This window comes from Bison bison, unplaced genomic scaffold (genome assembly GCF_000754665.1).
Source record: "Bison bison bison isolate TAMUID 2011002044 unplaced genomic scaffold, Bison_UMD1.0 scf7180017864469, whole genome shotgun sequence".
Taxonomy (NCBI): Eukaryota; Metazoa; Chordata; class Mammalia; order Artiodactyla; family Bovidae; genus Bison; species Bison bison.
Window position 1 is genome coordinate 5,556,914 of NW_011495030.1, and position 24,238 is coordinate 5,581,151.

Consider the following 24,238-nt stretch of genomic DNA (forward strand, 5'->3'; position numbering starts at 1 on the left):
TATAGAGAGAGGCAGAGTTAATCCTCTCATTTAAACTAACATCTGTGATAACGGTGGTGGAAGGGAGTTGGTGGTTGGAGAGGAAAGTTGGACAATTTTGTATTTTCACCCACTCTTTCTTGTGTGTAACGTGGGAATCCAAAGCTGTGTCTCTGGTGCTGTGCTTTTGTACTTAACTGTGCTGAAGGTGGTTCCTGGGGTCAGCTGCCTTTGGGGAGCACCTGCATTGCAGAGTTCCCCTGTGAGGCCTGGGAGCTTTCTCCGCCAGCAGATGCCCCTGGCTCCGTGATCACTCTGCTACCTCACTTGAGGGGACCCCACCCCCGAGGGGCTGACAGGCTCTTTATTACCAGGAAGGCTGTTTCTAATGACCTGTGATCTCCATGCCCAACCTGCCTTCTGGCTTGTTTTTCTTTAATTCTCACATTGGCTTTTTGTTCTTGGAGTGGTTAGAATGGATTTTCATTTGGGTTTTCTTCATCTCTAATAATTCTAGAATGCCATATACTGTGAAATGCTAAGTAGGGATGAATGGTAAAGCTGCTTAAAATCCCCCCGGAGCGCTCCAGCCCATCACTTCTAAATCTGATTAGCACTCAGCACCTGCCAAGCAGTGGGGCGATTACAGGCTCACAGTTGAATTTCGTTTTGTGCTGGTGCTTCCCCCACGTTCCTACTGCGGGAAATCCGACGTACAGCACAGAGGAGTTAAGAAGTCGCAGCCCCACTTGAGTTGTATTAGTATTAATTACCTGTGCAGATCTTGGATAATTGAAGCAATTACTCTTCATTTCAGCTCCAGGGCCTGGAATGGATGGTTTCTCTGTATAATAACAATTTGAACGGAATCTTAGCTGATGAAATGGGGCTGGGAAAGACCATACAGACCATTGCACTCATCACTTATCTGATGGAGCACAAACGACTCAATGGCCCCTATCTCATCATTGTTCCCCTTTCGTAAGTAAAGCCATTTATTCTGCAGTTATCTTTCTTTATGTTAGAGCTTGCCCTATTTGTCATCTGTCATTTAAGGCAGAGTTGTAGCCTGTAGTGGGATTATCAAGAGCATATAATCTGGATTTAGATGTTTCATTTCCCACCCTGTCTCCCACCCTGGCCTCTTTGATTGGCTACATAAGCACAAAATGAAGTGATTTTTTTCCAGCCTTTTGTGTTGTTGCAGTCTGCACAGCCTGCATACCGCACAGTGGGTCTCATTCTTTATCACACCTGAAGTGGCTCATGAAGCTGAAAGTTTTGATATGGGTATTTCATATCACACAAAGCTCTGCACAGAATTTTTTATCTTTTGAACAGCTGATGTGGCCTTCTATAGACAAACTATGGGCTTCCCTGGTGGTTCAGACAGTAAAGAATCTGCCTGCAATGCAGGAGACCGAGTTTCGATCCCTGGGTCGGGAAGATCCCCTGGAGAAGGAAATGGCAACCTACTCCAGTATTCTTGCCTGGGAAATCCCATGAACAGAGGAGCCTCTCGGGCTACAGTCCATGGGGTCGCAAAGAGTCGGGCATGACTAAGCGACTGACACACACATACGTGTCACTGAAGTACTAAAATTCATGGGTTTTGTTTTATAACATTTTTCAGTTAGCCTAAAAAATACTACACATATAACACAGACACACACACAGTCTCAGTGATCATAAAATGAAAAGTTAAAGTAGCAATGAGATATCACTTCACACACGATAAAAAAAAAAAAGATTTCCTATTATTTTCTTATGTTTCTAAAAGGCTACATATATTCAAAAAAATGTATATTCTTAGATCTTCCTTTACTGTCCCCTTTAAAGCAGAGTCTAAATCAAAATGCAGACTCTGAACTATGTATTGAACTGCCCTCAGTACTGTGGTTTATCTGCAGTGGCGATGCCGCTTTGTCAGGACAGGTCTTCATCCTGTCCTTCCCATCACATTTCCAGTGCCTTGTCCACTGCGTGGACCTTGCGGGTTTTGAGTGGACATACCTGCAGGAAGGAATTCCTGTTCAAAACTACCCTCCTTGGATGGGAGTGCATCTGACTGTGGTGTGAGGTTGCACACAAGTGCAGCCTGTTCACTGAGGTCCTCTTCTAGATCTCATTGCTCATTATAGACTTGGACCTTGAGAAAAAGTAAAACTTCTGTTTTAGTGTTTCCTTCAAATTTTGCCTAAATGAGAATTCTTCACAGACCTCTTAAATCCATTTTATTTGAACTCATAGTACTTAGACATCCTTTCCATGTTATCTACATCTTGAACATGTATTTTGCTTTTTATCTATATTTTGCATGTTCTGACTCATAGATTACATTGATGGTTTGGGGGATTTTTTTTTTTTTTAAGACGTTTACTATTTTTCCCCCTGCTCCCTCCTGGCAGATTTATTTAGTATTTTCATGTGCTTTTATCATTTTTTTTTCCTGACTCAAATTTCTCTGAATTTATATGGCTGTTTTTAGAGTCCCCAAATCACTCTGGTAATTGCTGTCTTTCAGTATGAAAAATAAGATGCTTTTTTGTCCTCTGTGTTTATGCATTCTTTAATTTTTTTTTTCCCTCTCATGAGATTTCTTATGAATCCTCAAACTTGTCACGCCTTGTGGCACTTGTTTCTAACTTATCTCGTATTTCCACACCTTTAAAATGAATGTGTAGTTGAGATATTTTATATTCTCTGTCCTCTTTCAAGGTGAGGCCTGAAAGTGAATGAGAACATCTTTTTAACCACAGACTTTTATCTCTGTATTTTGTTTTGTTCTACAGGACTCTATCTAACTGGACGTATGAATTTGACAAATGGGCTCCTTCTGTGGTGAAAATTTCTTACAAGGTTTGGAATGCTGTATTTATATATAAATGTGGAAAAGCAAAAAATAGACCCTGTTTTCTTCGTTCCTTGTGCACATCTGTGAACTGTATTTGGTTGTAAAGTTTTGTCATGTACATCATGTACTAAACAGTGAGAGTTAATCATCCCAAGAAGATTACTGTAATAAACCATAATTACTTTCAGATAGTGAAATGCAGAAGAAAATTGTTAATTATCATATTGCGAGGTTTCTGATGAGAGTAATACAAATGACAAATATCGCATATCCCGCATGCCAGCACCATGCCCACTGTTCCTGCAAAGTTAGGCAATTACCCAGACAGCCGAGCGCCGGCTGGACGCCCCTGTAGAAATGGAGCCTTTCAGCAGAGCAGCGGGTTCTCTGCTACCTTGGGGTCACCATAATTTCCTTTTCTCTCCCTGCCCTCCCTTGGTCTGCAGTGGGAAAGCCTCTCCACAAGAGTCTGAAAAGTACCCAGACGTGGGCAATTTTCCCAAGTACATTCCTCCTGGATAATGGATCTATATATGATAATTGCGTGTACGTGCAGTCCTTGGTCATGTGTCTGGGCTCCATTAAGCCACGAGTGGTGAGAGACAATGCACATCTCCTTCCCTGGGGTAATATAGATCTGTATTTTCTTCCCATTCAGGGCACCCCTGCCATGCGTCGCTCTCTTGTCCCCCAGCTACGGAGTGGCAAATTCAACGTCCTCCTGACTACTTATGAGTACATCATAAAAGACAAGCACATTCTTGCAAAGGTATGTTTAAAAAAATTCTTTTGTCTCGAATTATGGACCATCGCAACTGGAATGTTAAAATATTCCCCAAATTATACTCACTACTATAATTTGCTCATTAGATGACTGCCCTCTCCCTCTCTCTTTGAGTCAGATATATTTTGGTCATGGGTTTTTAATTTTATGTATGCTGTTTTCTGTTGCATGTCAGTGATCCTGGGACTCTTACCTATCCTGTTGTAGTTAATGAGTTTACATCTCTTAAAAGAATTTACCTGGGTTCCTTCTGCAACTCTTTTTCTCTCCAACAGCTCTGAACATCGTGCTTGTGGAAGAAATAATTGTTTTTGTTGCCCTGGGATATTGTCAGCAGCGGAACTTCATGCCTCTTGTGTCTTTGTCTCTCCAGAGATGAGCAGGCATCTCTCCATATGGTCTTCTCCATATGAACGTTTATCCAAGCTGTAGCTTTTGTGCTCTCCCTGTTTTATGTTGATTTCCAGTGAAATAATGGGCTATTCTTGTTTGGATGACTCTGGGTTGTTTCCATGACTATATATTTGGAGTCGGGAAAGAGTTGTTTTCTACCTGCGACCTACATATCTGCTAATTTATAGGTCCTAAACTGTCCGTTAGCCAAAAAATAGAATCTTTTTTTCCATTTATGTCATCTTGCCTCCAAATATATTCATGTAGAACGATGGGAGTAGTTTCTATCATGGAGCGAGTAGGAGAACTTCATTTTTTTTCCTTTGGTAATTTCTTTTACGCTGTGGTGTTTTGAAAGCATTATAATCTGACACTAAGTTATGGCCAGAACTGAACAGAATCACTATTTCTGGGATCTGTTCAATCTCTGCATTAAACCTTTGCCCTGGGAACAGAGAGTTCCCTTCATGGCGTCCTAGGAAATACATAAAGGAAACGTGCTCCCAGGGGAGGTTTAATAATCAAGACGGCACCAGCAACAATGCTGTGAGTTCGTCTTCTTCACACTCTGAGATGGATTCGGCAGTGTCAAAAATGACATGTTTTCAGTATAACTGTGGGAATGTGTGTGTACATTTGAGACCCTTTTAAGAAAATTTGGATCGTGTGTTCTGCATATGCATTTCAAAATTCATCGGAGACGCCTGGTAACGGATGTACTGCCTTTGTTTCTGGAGAATGAAAATCTGGAAAGAGGTAGTAGTTTTTTTTGAGTGGAAGACCTAATTAGCAGTAGATCCGATAGCAAAATTATAGACCTTCGATTCCTTATTATTTTATAGGCTAAATTAGGCAGGAAGGTGGATTTAGAATATTGATCAGTACATTTTTATCTTCTGGCCTCTTGTATTGGTAAGTTTGGGACAATTGATTGTACAACTTTAATTATTCTTAAGGAATTTTCTTAGTGGAGGTGGGGGAAGGCAGGGGGGAAACCCCAAAACACCTCTGGTAGTTTCTCTTACCTGGACATCCCTTTCTGAGTGATGTTTTATTCCTTTTCCCCTGATTTTCCTGGTGCTTCTACTGAGGAAGGCGAGACTTCATAGAATTCTTTGCTTTTCCTTCCTAAGAGCTTTGCAGTGGGATCCAGGGACATCTGAATGCCAGATGCTCTTCTTGGCCATTGCCACTGTTTTGTGGGGATTGGATAGGCTTTGTGGGTTATTCCTCATTGTTCTCACTTTGAGAAACGTGACCTTGGAGGGGGCTGAAGGATCAGATGTGAGAGGGGAAGGGGACTGTGTGTAGAGTTAGAAAGGGAGATCGTGTCATATGGTCATTCTTTATTTTTGAAGTGACAGTCATGCTGGAGGAATATATTGTGTTTAATTCTGAAGTTTTGGCATAAACAGAACAATGCTATTTTAGTACCGCCCTCTCTGCCAGTGAGTCTGTCCTTTCATCTTAGACGTCTTGAAACCGGGGTCCTGGACCTGGCAGGTATGGACCTGGCAGGTCAGGAATCCGTGTGAAGTAAGAGAGTCCAGGTTGCTAGATCTTCTAATGTTTTAAAAGACGCTGCATGTCCAGATTTTTAGGTGAAATATTCCAACTTTGAAATCTTAGCAACTAAGTTCAAATTAGAAAAAAAAGAATAGGAGCCAAGCCCTGAAGGTAGTAGTCAGCCGAGGTAATAGAAAAAGGGCATGAAGCCAGAGATCTTCTGCTATAGGTACTTGCTGACGTCGTCTTGGAGGAATCAGTCATTAACCTCTGCTTCAAGTGGGGAACTATATTCTGTACTCAATGAGCAGTGGTTATGTAGCCTTTAAATCTGGCAGGCTGTCATGACAGAGCACTGATAGAAGAGGTACTGGATGGGAAGACACAGGAGCTAGTCCTGGCCCGATCGTTTCTTTCTGAGCCCTAGTTGCCTTCTTTGTGAAAAGGTACTTAGGGATCGAATTTTGTTATTTCATCCCATCATTGCATGGTGCGTGACATGACCTGTCAGGTATAGGAAATAGACTGCTGAGAGTCGTTTATGCTGAGGAGTATCATGCCACAGCCTGGACCAAGCATGAGCTCTTTGGTTTTCCACATCACCACTTGCCTCTCGGGGATACTTGTGTTTCCCTCGCTCACCACGTTGGTCCTTCCTCTTGCATTACAGATCCGGTGGAAATACATGATAGTGGACGAAGGCCACCGCATGAAGAATCACCACTGCAAGCTGACGCAGGTCCTCAACACGCACTACGTGGCCCCCAGAAGGATCCTCCTGACCGGGACCCCGCTGCAGAATAAGCTCCCGGAACTCTGGGCCCTCCTCAACTTCCTCCTCCCCACCATTTTTAAGAGCTGCAGCACATTCGAGCAGTGGTTTAATGCACCGTTTGCCATGACTGGAGAGAGGGTACTGGCCTAACATTTATTTTCCCCGCTGCATGACAAAGAAATGAAATGACAGGACCTAAGGCTGAGACCACAAGGTGGCTTACGGTGTTGTAAAATATCAGGAAGCCAGTCAGTGGGTGGGTGTGCGTTCACTCCAGGGATATTTTTCCATCCTGAGAGAATGGATCCAGTAATGGGTAAGTGATCCTAGGATCTAGGGTGTCCTAATCCCATTGTCTTTCGCCATTGTGGTAGCTAGGCCAGCAGAGGGTGTTCCTGACCAGTGGAATGCTTAAATGCTGTGGACCACAGGGAGGATAGATACAGAGATACTTGTTCAGTCTGTAACCACAGCTCAACCAACCACATGTAAACCTTGAAAAAAAATATTTTCTTGTTATAAACTTGGGCTTCCCCTTAAACCATTTCCACATTAAGAGTTTGTGTGTAAAGCCAAACTAGTGTATAGTTATTTTCTGTATGCATTGTTTTCAGATTTTAGTGTGAATCTCAGTTTTGTGCATATATAAATATTCTGCAAACCTTGGAGTAGCTGTTTTCAAATTTCTTATTATTATTCCTTTCTCTGCCTTCTCTTAAAAACTCATTTATTAGAAACAGGAACCTGTCCTTTTGATTAGTGATTTCTTAAGTATAGGAATGAAAAAGCACTTAAAATGCTTTATGGATATTTGTGTTGGAACCATTTGCCCTTTAATTTTGAGGTATATTATAGGTACCCTTGCCGTTTGTCAGGAATTCATTGGCTTGCCCATTTGAAGAAGGTAACATCAATCAGCTCTGCCCCCTAGAGGTTAGTGGAGGAAGGTGAAAGAGAACACAGAGCATTTACAAATAGGACTGAACTTGACACAGTCACAGCAGAGCAGAGCAATCAGGTAGAGGGGCTTAGCAACCCACCAGCATAAACTGTATTTATTCTTGTTCTTTGCATGTTCAAGCTCTGTACCGTTCATATGTTTCTGCATCTGAGACAAAGTTAAGAGCCCAACTTACTGCTTCAATTTTAAGTGCTGTGCTTAATCGCTTAGTCGTGTCCGACTCTTTGAGACCCCATGGACTGTAGCCCGCCAGGCTCCTGTGTCCATGAGGATTCTTCAGGCAAGAGTACTGGAGTGGACTGCCATGCCCTCCTCCAGGGGATCTTCCCAATCCAGGAGCTGCACCCAAGTCTCCTGCATTGCAGGCAGATTCTTTACTAGCTGAGCTACTAGGGAAGCCCTCGATTTTAAGTAAGAACACATTAACTGTTACCCTTTCACTCATGTTCAACCTCAGTCTTCAATCAGCCTTTGTCACAATCATATCCCATCCAATTCTGAGCTGTTAACACTCCCAGTCTGAAACTGGTGGCTCTGAACTCTTTTCCATAGAAGTCAGCATTCAGACAAAGACATCTGTTTATAGGCTGTTCTGTTACAGCCTGGTAGGCAGGTGGGAACAGAATTCTGAGGTGTACATGACGGGTATAAACCTGGCCTTAATGCACATAAAATTTCAGACATATATTGAAACCAATAATAAATATAAAGAGTTATTACATGAAATAACCGTAAAAAAAAGGATCAAATTCATCTAAGGTTCTCTTGCAGGTGGACTTAAATGAAGAAGAAACTATATTGATCATCAGACGTCTGCATAAGGTGTTGAGACCCTTCTTACTGAGGAGACTGAAGAAAGAAGTTGAATCTCAGCTTCCGGAAAAGGTATGTTACAAATTCAAAAGTTGTAATTTATTCCCCCTGCCGTTATATTCAAATTACCTGCCCCTGAAATGGTGTTTCTGAAATAGCAGGCTTGTGTTTTAGTTCCAGGTAACTGGAAAATATCTTAAAGGACTTTTTTGTTGTAGTTTTTAGAGAGAAGCTGGAGGGTTTAGTGTAGAGAGAGAATGGAAATTTGAACATTTCATCTTGGTTTCCAAAAGTTTGGGGACAGATATTTGAAAATTACCAAATCACTGTCATTACATTTTAGCTTTAACTTACATTAACTTAACAGTACGTGAATAGACATTCTATTTTAACTTTAGAATTTTTTTTTTTTTAATTTTACTAACCTTGTTGAGTTCACTCTTACAGGCGCCATAAAAGTGTTCTGCTTTGAGCCACATAAGGCTATGAGTTCGGGGCTTGTATCCTTATCAGAAGGCCTAGTAAATGCTTGCCACATTTCCCAGAAATGTGTTCAATGTTGGATGCTTGGGATGTCACTGTTCTGATAGTAAGTGAAAAATAGGGTTCTTATTATAGATACATCATCTAATTAAGATTCTATGAACATCTTAAGCAAATATTTTTCAGATTCGTTTTTGGACACTGATTTTTCAGGGCTTTAGGATGTCTTTTTGAGCCCTTAGCGCCACATTTTTGGACTGGATTTGGGTATTAGTTTAATATGTTTCTCATCATATTTTGGAACCGCTAGAGTTCTAAACACTGGAATTCTGCGTTTCATTTTCTTACAGATAGATTATTTGGCATTGCGCACCGTTTGCCGCATGAGTTAGTTTGATGTAACTTTTCTCTTTAGAGGAGCCAATTCTGAAATGTGTGTTTTGCATCATTGTGTTTTTCTGTGTAATGACTCTCTTTTTTGGACGGATTGGTTCATCCTATTCATTTTTAAGTGGGAGCTGGCAAGATATTGTACAAAGTTGATTACTTTACTAAGAGAGAATTTTGTCCCCTAATCCCCTATCTTTAGTAGTCAGAGAAAAATTAAATATTAACACTGTTCTTATACCACGCTTATCATAGTGAAAACCCAAATATTTAAGTATTTTATTTTGCTAGTGAATGCATCTTGGGGATTGAATGCTGTCAATATTTCTTTGACTTCTTATGGTCTTCACATCTTTGGATAACCCTCTTTCTGTTCAAGGTGGACCTTATTACTGAATAAGCTGGGGAATGGGTACAATGGTCATGTAGCTTCCTTTACTGTTGCTGAGATCCCGAACTTACAGAAATGAAATGTTAAAGATTTTAATTTTCCCCATTCTTCCTTTTGTTTCTTTAGAAGCAACAAATACAATAAAAGATAATTATCCGAACTTACTCATTTATTCATCCCATAAAACTTCTAAATCTTGTTTACTGATTTCCAGGACTGGCTAATATAGATAGATTTAAAAAATATTACAAGTTGAAAGTATGCCCTGTTTTTAAGAAATCCATTTGATTAAAATATAGACTTTTGCAGCATAAGGATCATGGGATGATTGGTTATATCACCAAGGAATTCCTTACTTTACTAAAACATTTATTTCATGGCTCTTTTCACAAGAAAACTTCCTGAGTATTGATAAATTTTTTTTAAAAAATTAGATTTTGAAGAGCGTGTTACCTGCATGAAGTACCCTTGTACTCTTTAATACCCAAATTTTTATATTTGAGGTATATTAAATACCCGTATATGTATACCTTGTTTGCATTTTGAAAAATTGCATTTTTTTACAAAATGAAGGTTTGTGGCAACCCTGCCTCAAGCAAATCTATTGGCACCATTTTTTCAACAGTATTTGCTAACTTCATGTCCCTGTGTCACAAATTTTGGTAATTTTTGAAATATTTCAAGCTTTTTCATTATTGTTAAATTTGTTATGGGAATTGGTGATCCATGATCTTTGATGTTACTATTGCAAAAAGGTTGTGACTCACTGAAGGCTCAGAGGATAGCATTTTCCACAATATGAAGTATTTTGGATTAGGGTATGTACAATGTTTTTTTAGACACAGTGCTATTGCACACTTGATAGACTGTAGTGTGTAAACATAACTTATGTGCACTAGGAAACAAAAACGTTTATATGACTCACTTTATTGCACCCTGTGTGTGTTGGCCTGGAACTGAACCTGTGCTATACCCGAGGTGTGTCTGTTTAATCTATGGATAAGCTACCTCTTCTGGAGGTAACCTGGTGGAGTGGAAATCATGGGCTCTGCCTGTCAGAGTGGACCTGGGTCCCCACTGCATTCTCTGTCTCTTGCTAACTGTGTGCTCTTGGCATGTTACTTAAACCAGTGGGTCTCAGTGTTCCCAGCAGTGAGCTAGGAAATAGATAATACATGCTTTATAGAAGAGGATTAAATGGATGCAGTACTCGTAATGCAATGCCTGGCACGTGTTAAGGCTCAGCTGATGACAGCTGCTGCTCCCAGAGTCCTTACTTTCTCTATTGTACCGCTGTTTCTATTACTGACTTTGGTTCTGCTTTCCTGTTCTCATTAAGTTTCTCGGTGTCCTCTGGTCCTGGCATTTTACCATCACCCTTTTAAGGTGATGAACTAATCCCTTAGCATGTGTATGTAGCTATTGTTAATGTGGTTTGGCCAGTGTCCACTCTTTGATCTTTCTACCTTGCTAGGACTTTGATCTGGGGAAAATCTGCCATCTAAGTGTTATCCTTGGGGGTAAGGAGCTTTCTTCTGCCACCATCTGCTTGTAGCCACAAACATGTATGTCTTTCTCAGGCTGTATAAAGAATCTAGAAAGGCGTTGTGGCGGATGGCCACAAAAGGCTAAATCTTTTATGGAAGCAACGCTCAAATGTTTCCATGAAAAAGAATCAATTATGGAAGTAGATTTCCATTTTACTTTTTAATTTAAATATAATAAAATACACTGTTCTTTGGTATATAGATCTGAATTTTGACAAATGCAGTTATGTTAAAGTGAAGTCACTTAGTCGTGTCTGACTCTTTGCGACCACATGGACTGTAGCCCACCAGGCTCCTCCATCCATGGGATTTTCCAAGCAAGAGTACTGGAGTGGGTTGCCATTTCCTTCTCCAGGTATTGAACCCAGGTCTCCTAGTTACGTTAACTGCATCACAATCAAAATACAGAACAATTCTGCCTCCCCATACCCCCCACCCCCCCAGAATTCCCTGGTGCTGTCACTTTTTAGGCATGCTCTCGCTTTGCCCTCAGCCTCTTAGCACCGATGGTTCATCCTCCATCCTCATAGCTTTTTGTTTTCCAGAATGTTTTAGGGATAGAATCAGACCATATGTCCCATCAGACCTTCTGCCTGTGGTTTTTCATTCAGCATAATGAATTTGAGAAACGTCCAAGGTGTTGGATGTATCAGTAGTTGGTTCATTTTTATTAGTGGATAGTATTCTATTGCATGGATGCACCAGAGTTTGCTTATCAATTTAATTGTAGGACATTTGGGTGGTTTATAGTTTTTGACAGTTATGCTTGTCTGCTGTGAACATTTGTGTATAGGCTTTTGTGTGAGCATAGGTTTTCATTTCACTTTAGGAAGTATGTAGGAGTGGCTTGGTCATATGGTAGATGTGTACATAACTTTGTAAGAAACTTCCGTGTGGTTTCATGCCATAGATTTCAGAACCCAGGACTTTAATAAATTTAATATTATTGTTTGGAAATCTCAATACACAAAGTGATAATGTATCACACACAGTAGTCTGGGTTTCCTATTCTAATAATGCATCCTTTTGGAAGGGAAATTATACATGAGGAATTGTGTTTAGGGAGAAACTATGAATAAAGGTTGAAAGCTTTTCCCGGGTTATATAGGAGGAGGGTCTGGGCCACTGTAACCACCTGATTTGGCTCCTTGAAGGGACCAGTTTGATCATTTACCAACATAATGAGTCTTAGGAGGTAATTGTCATGTCCATGAGGTTGGCACCCCAGTTTTACATATCCTTTGAAAATAATAGTCCCAGTGGCCGTCATAAGCCTAACCTGGTGGGAGAATCATCCTTATTACAGAGTCATATACAGATTTTATTTCCTTCAGCATCAGCCCATTTTGAGGAACTTTCAGATTCATGCTCTAGTCAGGGGCCGTCAAGGTTTTTGGAGATGACTCAGACCCAGCAGCGTTTGAGATGGTGTGATTCTTACAAAGGCTTCCCTCGCCTCATCACTGTCAGTCTGCCCTTTTCTTGATGCATGGCTCTGACGGCTTGCTCTGTGCACTGCACAGCACTTGGGTGGGGGTGGGAGGTGCAGGAACTTTACCAGAAATTGGAGGCATGGCGTGCAGTGTCGCCGAATGAAGGCATGACAATGAAAGGCAGCGTCACCCACCCCATCAGGTTGAGGGATCCAGGCATTCAAGCACTTTAGGACAGGGGTCTCCAGAGCACACATGGGTGTGTGTATGTGTATGTATGTGTGGGGTGCTTACTACTAGTCCACTGGGGTGTGGAAGGAAGATTTTAGAGCTCCTATTTATATTAATTTTTCTCCTAAAAATTAAAAAAAAATATACGGTTTTTTGATAACATGCAGACAGACACTGGTACCCATGTGGTATATATGCCTGTGTCACAGAGTCCATCAGGTAACTGGCCTAGACTGTGTCAGTTATCCCGGGGATGGGGAGCGTGAGGGGGAGCACCCCCACCTGGGACATCGGTCATCCATCCACCCTCACAGTTGGGTTCTTTTGCTTTCTGCCTGTTGTGAGCATTGTGGGTTTCCCATATCCAGATAAAATAATTTTAGGATGATCTCATTTTAACTAAACTGTAACACCCCTGACCTTCAGGATGGATGACAGACTTTTAAAAGATTCTGCCCAGGATCACAGGTTGAAAACAAGAGAAATAATGTATGGGTAGGTGGACAATGGGAAAAGTGCAGACCTGCCACCTCTCCTGTTCCCAGTGTGAATTTTCACCAGCCCCATTATAGAGTGAACAGGGTACATGCGTGTTAAATCACTTCAGTTGTGTCCGACTCTTTGCTACCCTATGGATTGTGGTCTGCCAGGCTCCTCTGTCCATGGGATTGTTCAGGCAAGACCCCTGGAGTGGGTTGCCATTTCCTCCTCAAGGGCATCTTCCCCACCTAGGGATCGAACCCTCATCTCTTGTGTTTCTTGCATTGGCAGGCGAGTTCTTTTACCACTAACGCCACCTGAGAAGCCCATAAGGAAGAAAGGTCCTTGCCATAGGAGAGTCAGTCAGTGAGAAATCCCAGTGAATCAGGGTATAACTGGCTAAAAAATCAGATGTCATCACCTTGGCCCCTTGAAATGTAGATGTAAAACAAGTGCCTAATATTGACCCATGTCCTAAAACTAACTCGTGTTTTGAGGCATTAATATTAGTTCATGCATATGACTCATAAATAAATATATGGGCATGTATTCAGAAGAGGTACATTAACATGTATTCTTGGTAAGGGATTGCCATTAAAAAAGCTTAATAAACACTTGTTTGTGAGAAATAAAAAGGAAGATTGACTGATAGGTGTAGTGATCAGGGAAGACCTTACTAAGAGCCCTCAGGAAGAGTTAAGATTTAGAAAGGCAGCCCTAAGACTATAGGAAGATACAAAGACAAAACAGCTTGGACTTGTTGGGGAAGTTACGAGGAGCAAACGTAAAATACAGTTGTGAAACTTGGGATGGTGATTTTGATGATGCGTATCACACCAGCGTCTGTGACCCCCTAGTGGTGTGAGGAAGGAGGGTTGAGTGGAGGTCCCCTTTCTACAGGAGCCGTCAGGTCCTAGGGACGAGCTCACTTCTCTGCTGACTTGGCCCCTGTGGGGTTGTCTGGCCTCCCTGTCTGCATGCATCATCGTGCATGCCTCGTTCCCACGCTTCCTCCCATCCAGCTCTTGGCAGCAGCTAACTGATGAGAAGGAGGTTGAGGGTCCCAGCCCCTCATTTTGGATCTGCCATCTCCTAGAGCACTTAAAGCTTGCCTCAGCCGTGCTTCCCACTTTCAGGAAGGTGTGCACAGGCTGGTTGGCAGTGAGGCCCAAGTGAAGATGAACATCAGGGCAGAACTAGGGAGCCTGAAAGTCCTCTTGGTTATGTTTAGTGTAGAGCTTAAGAAAGTGCAGGCTGGTTTGATCCTAACTGGATCATTGAATAGCTGCATCATTTCAACCCAGGCACCTAACATTTCTGATGCTCAGGTTCCTTATCTGTAAAATGCAAACACCACTGAATTTAACTCTGCCTTACAGCTCTTATATGGTAAAATGGGAGAAGGCACACCAAGCACCTTTGCATAGGGCCTGGTCCATAGAAAGAGCTCAATAATATTAGCCCTCGGTGTCATTTTTATCATTATGCTTGCAAAGTCTGAAGTTGTTTAATATTTTCTTCACCATGATCAAGTTACATGGAGAGTTAACAGCACTTGAGAAAGTCAAAGTACTTTAAAACATGCCACGATCAAGTCTGTAAAACACAAAAGCCATATTAAGTGCATGCTTATTTATTAAAACTTGGAGATGTTCTTCTTCTCTGGCCAAGAAGGTCATTAAAAACTTTATGGCGGGTAACTTGTTTTTCTTTACTTTTCTGCAAAAGAGCTCATCTTTCTCTAATCTGATTTGCTGCATCAAAACAAGTGGCAAAATGCTATTAATTGTGGTTCCAGCTGGCCTGACAGACCCCTTCTAAAGCAACAGTCAGATGAATATTCAACTTCTCTTCATCTGTGACCTCCTCACTCTGGTCCTCAGAGCTGAAAATAACCTGATCACTTTTAATCAGTTTGTTAAACATTAGGCAGCTTGCTGATTTACTTTTAATCACATTCTGCAGATTTCTAGGCATTAATCTGATGTTTATTATGAAAATTACACATTTGTATTCTGGAGATTTTTTTTTCATAAAGAAAAATAATAATAGGAAATAATCAAGGCAGACTGCGTGCATTAGGAGTGTGTGAGAAGTATTGCAGGTGGGTGCGAAAACACCCACACGTGAATTCTCTTTCACAGTTTAAAACCGGATTTTTCCGTTGTTTCAAGTGGAAGCACACAAGGCCTTGCCTCTAAAAAAGATGGTCATAAAGCTGCGTTTAACTGTGGGCTCACTCCTCTGCTTTGCCTACTGTTCCCACAAGTAGTATCCTCTCATCCTTCAAAAGCAGAGGGTAGTTACCTACAGTCAACCTAGGCGCTTAGGGATCTCCGTTCAGGATCAGAATTGAGGGAAGCCAGCCACACAGGACCATTTAAAAAGATATTTTCAAAAAAAAAAAAAAAAATCGGAGGATATTGGCTGGGTACTGTTTTTCCTCAAACTGTTCTGTTTGTATGAAACAGGGTATAGTTGGGAAGCAGAGGAAATGCATATATATGTGAAAGTGAAAGTTAGTCCCTCAGTCGTGTCTGACTCTTTGCAACCCCGTGGACTGCGGCCGGCCAGGCTTGTCTACAGAATTCTCCAGGCAAGAATACAGGAGTGGGTTGCCATTTCCTTCTCCAGGGGATCTTCCCAACCCAGGGATCAAACCCAGGTCTCCCACATTGCAGGCAGTCGGACTCTACCGTCTGAGCCAGCAGGGAAGCCATGTATATATATATATATAGACACACTCTGTATTGAATATCAGAGAAGGCAATGGGACCCCACTCCAGTACTCTTGCCTGGAAAATCCCATGGATGGAGGAGCCTGGTAGGCTGCAGTCCATGGCGTTGCTGAGGGTTGGACACGACTGAGCGACTTCACTTTCACTTTTCACTTTCATGCATTGGAGAAGGAAATGGCAACCCACTCCAGTGTTCTTGCCTGGAGAATCACAGGGACGGGGGAGCCTGGTGGGCTGCCGTCTATGGGGTCGCACAGAGTCGGACACGACTGAAGCGACTTAGCAGCAGCAGCAGCAGTATTAAATATATATGAACTTGAACAGTCTGCCAGCCTCTCTCTCTCTCAAATGTGGAACAAGTCAAGAAATTTCAGGAAACATGACCCTGGCCTGAGTGACATATCACCTTTTGCATGTCCCTTCCGTATAATGGTACCTTGAGCAGTGATAACTGTGGGCTCCTCCATCATGCCCCCCCGCTCCCCCCCAACCTCCATGAATCCAAGAAGCAGAAAGAGATACCTTCATGATTCCAGGAGAGCCACCAGCAGCCATGTCTCAACTGTCTCCTTAGGACAGGCTCCTTCTCTCTCCTGCTCTTAGCCTATGTACTGTTCTTCTTTCGCCAGGTTGAGTATGTGATCAAGTGTGACATGTCAGCTCTGCAGAAGATTCTGTATCGCCACATGCAAGCCAAAGGGATCCTCCTCACAGATGGTTCAGAGAAAGATAAGAAGGTACATGGTGGAAGGTGATACAACTCAAGGTGCCGTCATATTTCTTCTTAGGGCTGTGCCACTGGACACTCCCAGCAAATATCCCCACGGCTGCTGATTTGTCAAAGCAAATTACAGGGCCTTTTGGGGAGCTATTATTGTTGCTGCCAAAGGAAATCCCTTGGCCTTTTACTTGTATTGGAGCAGTTAGAAATGAACACTGTCTTGGTGTTCATATCACCAAAACAGTTAGCTCTGTATGTGTCAGTCTGCACACAATATATCTGCCTAAGGGTAGGCTAGCATTTTAGAAGGTTTTAAAAGCCAGTTTCATCCCTGGGCATCTGTGCCATGCTTCTGTCTTCCCAGAATCCTACCGGATGGACAGTCATTTCTCAAAGCCATCCACTGGACATAATTCCCTCCTCTCAGATAACTCACATGGAAGATGGTCTATCTAATTCAGAAATGGCTGTGTAATAGTAACAGGAGCTTTGGACAGTAGGAAGTATAGGTTACAGAGATGACCTATGGCTCTTTGCTCTTTCTATAGAAACCTACTTTAGGAAAATGGGAAAAAAAGAAATGGGAAATAGCTGATCAATTAATAACGTATATTTTGACTCTCCTCTGCTTGTCCTTAGGGGAAAGGAGGTGCTAAGACACTAATGAACACCATCATGCAGTTGAGAAAGATCTGCAATCACCCGTATATGTTTCAGCACATTGAGGTAAGCCTGCGTTCTCCGTTGTGACCCTGATCCTAATCGGTCAGTTTCTACTAATACTACATTGAAAAACAAAATTATAATAAAAAAATAAAGCAAAGCTAAAACATGTGGAAGTTGAAACTACACGGTCTGGTAGCTTGATAAGCAGAATTAACAGACATGAGGTTTCTGGTTATGGATTCTCATTGGCATCAGACACTTGGGCATCTGGAATTTTATAGGCAGGAGTTTGAAGTGGTGAGAAAATGCTGTACACCAGGGCTCATTATGTGAGTTCGGGTAAGTACTGTGAATTGCCTCATTATAGTAGGTGCTCTGACATGGAGGATAATGACAGATACATCCAGCTTCCTCAGAAGGATGATGTGGAAAAATATTAAAAGAATGGGTTTATATTCATTGAAGGGAAAGATGTTCCTGAGATACTCGCCCTGTGAAAATCACTGACTTTAGACTGTTTCTTAGATTTGTATTTTTCCTCTCTGGCTTCTTCCATGATGGTGTAAATCCAGGTTTTTTTATTCTGATGCTCTGGTCTCTAGGAAGCTATTTTCAGGGGAGAGGACATTTTCTGCCCTGTTTGCTACATGTGAATGAGTTTCCTAAGTTGACAATTTCACCCCAGTAGGAGCCATTGACTTGAGCAGGAAGGGAAAGGAGTCAGAATTGTAGCCTCCACTTTCCAGGGTTCCCTTGGATGTGTGCGGTCCTGGCAGCAGTCACTGCCAGTCTGCTGCTTACTGTCCACTTCAGAGGAGCAGGAGGCATGGGGCAGCACCCTGCAGGCTCCGGATTTTCACTGGTTTATTAACAAGTAAATAAATAGAAGGCTCTAGGGATTTAACTTTCAGAAGCATATTCCTGGGAATGAGACTGAAATGTTCTTGACTTTGAAGATTCTTTTTCTTTTTTTGTCCTTGTTTTTGGTAATCACGCTTGTTAGGTAAGAGCATGTATTGCACCTCTGTCCATATCCTGGAGTCCTGTCCCAACTGTAGGATAAAATTAGAATTAACTCCTGACACTGCTGTTGCTTTAGGGACAGACCTTTTATAGAGTAAAGAGGCCTTAGTTTAAGTAAAATGACAATGCAATGGCAACAACTGTAGTAAAGAAGGAGGGCAAGGTCCCACCAACAAGCCTGCTTAGACACATAGCAGGAGAGTCCTTGGTGCTGTAATGAGTCCACACCCCAGACCACTTTCACCCCTGTAAAACCCGGTGTAAGTCACTTAGCATCTCCAGGCTATAGTATATTTGACTTGTCATCAGATGGTGATAGATGATAGGGCTGGCAAAAGGATAAATGTTTAAACTAAAGAACATACAAAGTGTCTGGTAAACCAGTAATGTGATAAACAGACCATAAGGTATCAATGTATTAGTGGGGGTGGCTTGTTGGGTTGCATGCATGTGTGCTCAGTCGCTTCAGTCGTGTCTGCCTCTTTGTGACCCTATGGACGGTAGCCCACCAGGCTCCTCTGTCCATGGCGATTCTCTAGGCAAGAATAACTGGAGTGGGTTGCCATGCCCTCCTCCAGGGGATCTTCCCAACCCAGGGACTGAACCCACATCTCCTGTGACTCCTGCCTTATAGGTGGATTCTTTACCACTGAGCCACCAGTGAAACCCATATTGGGTTGGGGGAGCTGAAAAAAGGTCTAATGGTGAAAATGATTGGGATCATATCAGGTTTACCTGTCACCCACCATCTTATATTTTCTTAAAAACAATTTTTAGATATTCAGCAAAAATATACAGGGTTTGTTATTGTTCAGTTGCTCAGTCGTGTCTGACTCTTTGAGATCCCATGGACTGCAAACCACCAGGCTTCCCTGTCCTTCCCCATCTCCCAGAGCTTGCTCAAACTCGTCCATTGAGTCTGTGATGCCATCGAACTATCTCATCCTCTGTCGTCCCCTTCTCCTCCTGCCCTCAATTTTTCCCAGCATCAGGGTCTTTCCCAATGAGTCAGTTCTTTGTATCAGGTGGCCAAAGTATTGGAGCTTCAGCTTCACATCAGTCCTTACAATGAATATTCAGGATTGGGTAAGGATTTGAGGACTTGAGACTTATGAAAATTAAATGTCAGTCTTACTTCATTTGTCATACCAAAATGCACCTTTGAAACACTCTGGGTCATGTCAGGAAGGGTTGGGGGGCATGCCTTCTACCCTCAAGCTTCTGTTTGGAACACCTGGGAAGTGGGGAAGGGGATCAGAGAAGCTAAGCTTAAGGAACACATCCTCCTTTCCCGGCTTGTTTGCATTTTAAGTAGCAGTCCATAGAAAGACAGACTTAGATTTGCAATTTTTTTAGCATGAAAAACTTTCAGGAGGATATTCCTGGAAACAAGACCCACAGTGACTGGCAAGGGTATCACACTTGTGAATCGTGTGCGTTTTGCTTTTGTCTTTGTTTTGTTTGCTTACACATCCTTTGTTCATAGTACCTGATAGTAGAAACCCAGTCTCCCGACTGGGCTCACTGCCTCCCTGGGGATCTTTAAACCAGAGCTCTGAAAACAGAGTTTTTAAAATGCTGCTGATACCTGACCATATCACCACCCACTGATACATACAGATGGAAACAGATGGAACCTCAAAAATCGAGTCAAGACTGGCCACCTGTAGGGAGGAAAGGCACGATTCCTGGAGCCAGGGTAGGGTTTTGGGCTGTGATCCATCAGCGTTCATTTTGCCAGCGGGGCAGCATCCGGAGGGGCCGGGGCCCACCGTAAATGATGAGCGTGTTTGGGAGTGGAGCCCAGCGGGAAAGATCTGGTCCCCTTGGAGGAAAGCTTTGGTGATCCAGGAGGGAAGGGAGGCAGAGAAGGGAGACAGCTGGTGGTTAAGTGAAGGTGTGACGTGCTCTCCTCCCCACAGATGGCCTCCCCTTCCATCAAGTAGGGATACGAAAATCACATGGGGAACAGCTATTTATTTCTTCCACAGAATCAGTGAGGAGGGAAATATGTAGTTAAGTTCTGTATTTTAAAAGTGGATGCCAGTTACCTGAGGGGTGGTGTACATTTAGGGCCTTATTTATAATGCAGAAAAGCACAGCGTGGAAGGGATGTTATGACTGCACTAAACTAAGATCTAGATACTTAATACATATGTAATCATCATGACTTTTACTGCTGAACATTTCCACAGTATACTGATGTGTGGATATTAATCCTGGTTTGCTTATATTAAGCTCTTCCTCTTACCAAGACTCTAAGCTCCTTGGGGTGTAGGTACTCCCTTTACTTCCTTTTTTTCTGGATCCCCAGTACCTGCCTACCACAGCCCTGGGCCAGTGAACATTTAATCACTGTTTGATGAGTGAACTAACCCTGTCATCTCAGTATGAGAGTCTGGAGCCTTGCCAAAACTTACAGGATATATTCTGGCAAAGCTATAGTCTGAGTTCAAAGGCTTTGAGTTCCTGGTTCTTTCCATAATGAGTATTTTTTTACTTATTATTTTGTTTAATTGCATTCTAGAAATAGGATGACCTCACTAATAGAATAATTATTATGTCAATAATTACAGATCTGTTTTTAAAAATCCTTTTTCTTCTCTCTCTTTTAAAGGAATCCTTTGCTGAACACCTGGGCTATTCAAATGGGGTCATCAATGGGTAAATCCTAATTTTTTTTTTTTTTTCTTCCAAAAAATGGTTTGTTGGTCCTACCTAAACTTTTCTCTCTAGTGTTTCCTGTCACACAAATACAGTACTGCCAGCCTCCTCAGCAGCCCCTCTCTTCAGCAGAGGGTGCAGAAGTTGTTAACCAGAACGATATCAGCATTCTCTTTTACTTTACTGGCATAAATACTACATGCCTTGAGCAAGTGGCTATTCAGAGGATATGGATCTCCTTTAATAGACTTAACAATGTCCTAGTGTTGTAAAAACATTGTCAGAGCTTCAGAAGGTTGATACTTATAACCAATAGTGCAGCTTGAGCTCAAAGAGAATTTAACATATGAGATCTCAAGTCAGTATTTAACATTAATGTGCATGAGAGGAAGATGTCTCATCTGCTATAAACATGTACAACTTTACAGTCATTTGCTGGAGCATGGTCTGTATAAGAAATATTTTTCATTTGGACCTTGAAGAGACACATGCCTGCGACAAGAACGAAAAAGTACCTTGCATCAATAGAAAGCCTCTGTTTTGCTTGTTTCGGCACCAGGGAGATTTTCTTATTAAGATAAAGGGGTCATTCTTTGATCACAAGGGCAGGCTGTGTCAGTGGACCAAGAACCAGGAATTGGAAGCCATGCAGGACCATTGCCACCAGGCTGTCCTTCTCTCTGGATGCTGAGTACACTGCTGCTGCTGTCAGGGTGGCCAGACTGTGTACTGAAAACATGGCCTTAGCGGGTGTTTGAAGGACAGTTCTCAGAGCAGGGAATGGATGTTGAGAAGACCTGCCCTTGAAAAATCTACCTGTTCTCTGTGTCATAAAATCACTGCCAGTGTTACATTTCAATGTTATAGACTAGAATGCATATACACTGGTGAGTTTTCCCAACAGTATCCCCCTACAACTAAGTTTTAATAATGTAACACACCCCTGTTGATAAAAGAGGAGAATGGTTTCTTGGGGAGGGAAAAATCTCTACTTTAGCTCACTAATGTTCTCTATCTGATAGCACTCTGCCATCGTATTTTTTTAATGTGAATTTCTATTTTTTATGTGAATCTCCAGGAGTCTATCTCTTCCCCAATCCATTCTTCACAGTGTACATCTTTTAAAAAGATGTCAGCTCTCGTGGCCCCCCTGTATAAAACCCATCAATGGCTTTCCATTTCACTTAAAACTAAAACTAATAGAGCCCTACAGGATCTGTCTAAACCTGCCCCCCACCCTCTTCATCTCTGCTCTCATCTCCCAGCATCCCCCCTCCACTCCTCGACTTATGCATAAGCCACACACACCATTTTTTTTTCCATTTTTTAGACTCTCCAGATTCCTTTACTCCTCAGGGCCTTTGCACATACTCTTTCCATTTCCTGGAATCTCTTCCTCTTCACTCCTGAGTCTCCCTTCTTCACCTGGCTGCCTTTTGCTCTTTATGTCAGGTTTTAGGCTACACTGTTATTTCTTCATTGGGGTCACCCTTGATGCTCTAAACCAGGAGCTGGCAAATTATTTTCTGCCAAGGGCCAGATCTCAAAATTTTCACTTTTGCTGTCCCAAAAGTCTCAGTTGCACCAGCTCAACTTTGTCAGTATTTAGCTTGTCAAGTATTGTAGCTTGAAAGCAGCCATAGGCAAATATAAATGAGCAAGCCTGGCCGTGTTCCAATAAAACTTTATTTACAAAAACAGGCAGCAGTCCAGGGCTGACATTTGCCACACACTGTTCTTATGCAAAGAAGGTATCTGTTTGTCTTTTTAGTACGTACCCTAAGTCGCTAATTGCCCATTTGGAAAGCAGAGATTCCATTTTGCTTATGCACATGCTCAGTAGTGTGCTTAGCACACTGTAGGTGCTCAGTAAGTATTTCAGGGAATTGCAATGCCCTAAATTAGTTGTTTTATGAATTTAATAAGTAGAGGTTTAAGGAAATGACATAATATACGTGTATGTATGTGTAGGAGGGACAGAGAGAAAGAAAGAGAGTTGAGACAGAGAGTGAAACTATAAAGAACATGAGAAGGTTTCCTTTTCTTTCTAGAATCTGTCATCATACCTACAGTATATAATGTACTCTTTATGGGTTTTCTACAAATTTATTCTATTTTTCCATGAAATACTCTCCACTGCTTTGGAGTGGCTATGTACTCATCCATTCATTCATTCTGTAGTTATTCACTGAATGTTTACTATGCACAAGGCACTGAATGTATGACAAGCAAAGCTCTACTGGATCCTTCAAGAAGACAGCAGTAATACTGTCTTCTTGTTTTGCATTTTTGGGTTCAGGGCTGAGCTGTATCGGGCCTCGGGAAAGTTTGAGCTACTTGATCGTATTCTGCCAAAATTGAGAGCGACTAACCACCGCGTGCTGCTTTTCTGCCAGATGACGTCCCTCATGACCATCATGGAGGATTACTTTGCTTTTCGGAACTTCCTTTACCTGCGCCTTGATGGTGAGTGTGTAAGGAATTAGGCTTCACAGCCATGCTATTCAGAGTACAGGGATACTGGCAACTCAGATCCAACCTCAGTCAAAAGCAGGGGTAAAATTGTTTGAAGAATTAGCAGAGTGAGGTCCAGGTTCTCTAGATAGCAGTTTTTATATCCTCCAGCCTAAAATAAGCTGAAATCTTTGAGCAGATGTTTTTCCTACATTCAAGCCAATGCACGTGACTTAAAATCATTTATAAGTACCACAATTAAACTAAACTAAAATTAAAAAACTCTTCTTGCCTTTGGGCTTGTCTATTCTCTATGCACCCCCCCCCCATATAGAATATTTTGATAAACCTTTAGGTTTTATGTGAAGGCATATTTTAAAGGGATAAAAGTTATAATTCCCTTCTTCAGTAACAGTGTAATAGTCCACATAAGATTATATCTATCATTAAAACTTCCCTCATTTTCTAAATAGAAGTATATACATGCTACCTTAAAAGACATGGCTTCATTGTTTGCTGGATTTTGTGAACTATGCAGAATATTTGCCTGATTTTTAGAGTGACACCATGTCTTTAAAAAATTAGTCAAAAAATATGAACGGAAGAAAATATGAATTTAGAGATACTTCCTAAATTGCTGTATGATTTGGATGGCAGCCCTAGCATTTCAGAGATTGGGGATACCAAAATGTTCTTACTATGGCAGGGGGTAACATTTTCCAAGAGTGGTGAATAGGAGCTGGTTTACAGCCAGGATAGCATTGAATTCCTGCATGGTGTTTCTAGTACCAATTTTTATCTAATGTAACATTCAAGTTATTGTTAAGTGGAAAATTTAAAGTTTATGTTCCATTAAAAGATGCTTTATTTTCAGTCCAACATTTTCTCACCCTCTTGCTATGAACTGGATACAACTGGATATATACCAACTTCGGACCTGCCATATTTTCTCTCA

General features: G+C 41.8%; 1 protein-coding gene across 1 annotated transcript in view; it reads left to right on the forward strand.

The window, feature by feature from the left end:
- The window catches only part of SMARCA2 (SWI/SNF related, matrix associated, actin dependent regulator of chromatin, subfamily a, member 2), a 183,535-nt gene that overhangs the window by 68,472 nt on the left and 90,825 nt on the right, over positions 1 to 24,238 (forward strand). The window contains exons 15-23 of the mRNA XM_010860733.1: positions 797 to 960; positions 2,772 to 2,838; positions 3,492 to 3,602; positions 6,187 to 6,429; positions 8,024 to 8,137; positions 16,385 to 16,492; positions 17,116 to 17,202; positions 20,783 to 20,829; positions 23,129 to 23,295. Of these exons, the coding sequence (XP_010859035.1) occupies positions 797 to 960; positions 2,772 to 2,838; positions 3,492 to 3,602; positions 6,187 to 6,429; positions 8,024 to 8,137; positions 16,385 to 16,492; positions 17,116 to 17,202; positions 20,783 to 20,829; positions 23,129 to 23,295 (1,108 nt within the window). The remainder of the gene's footprint in view (positions 1 to 796; positions 961 to 2,771; positions 2,839 to 3,491; positions 3,603 to 6,186; positions 6,430 to 8,023; positions 8,138 to 16,384; positions 16,493 to 17,115; positions 17,203 to 20,782; positions 20,830 to 23,128; positions 23,296 to 24,238) is intronic.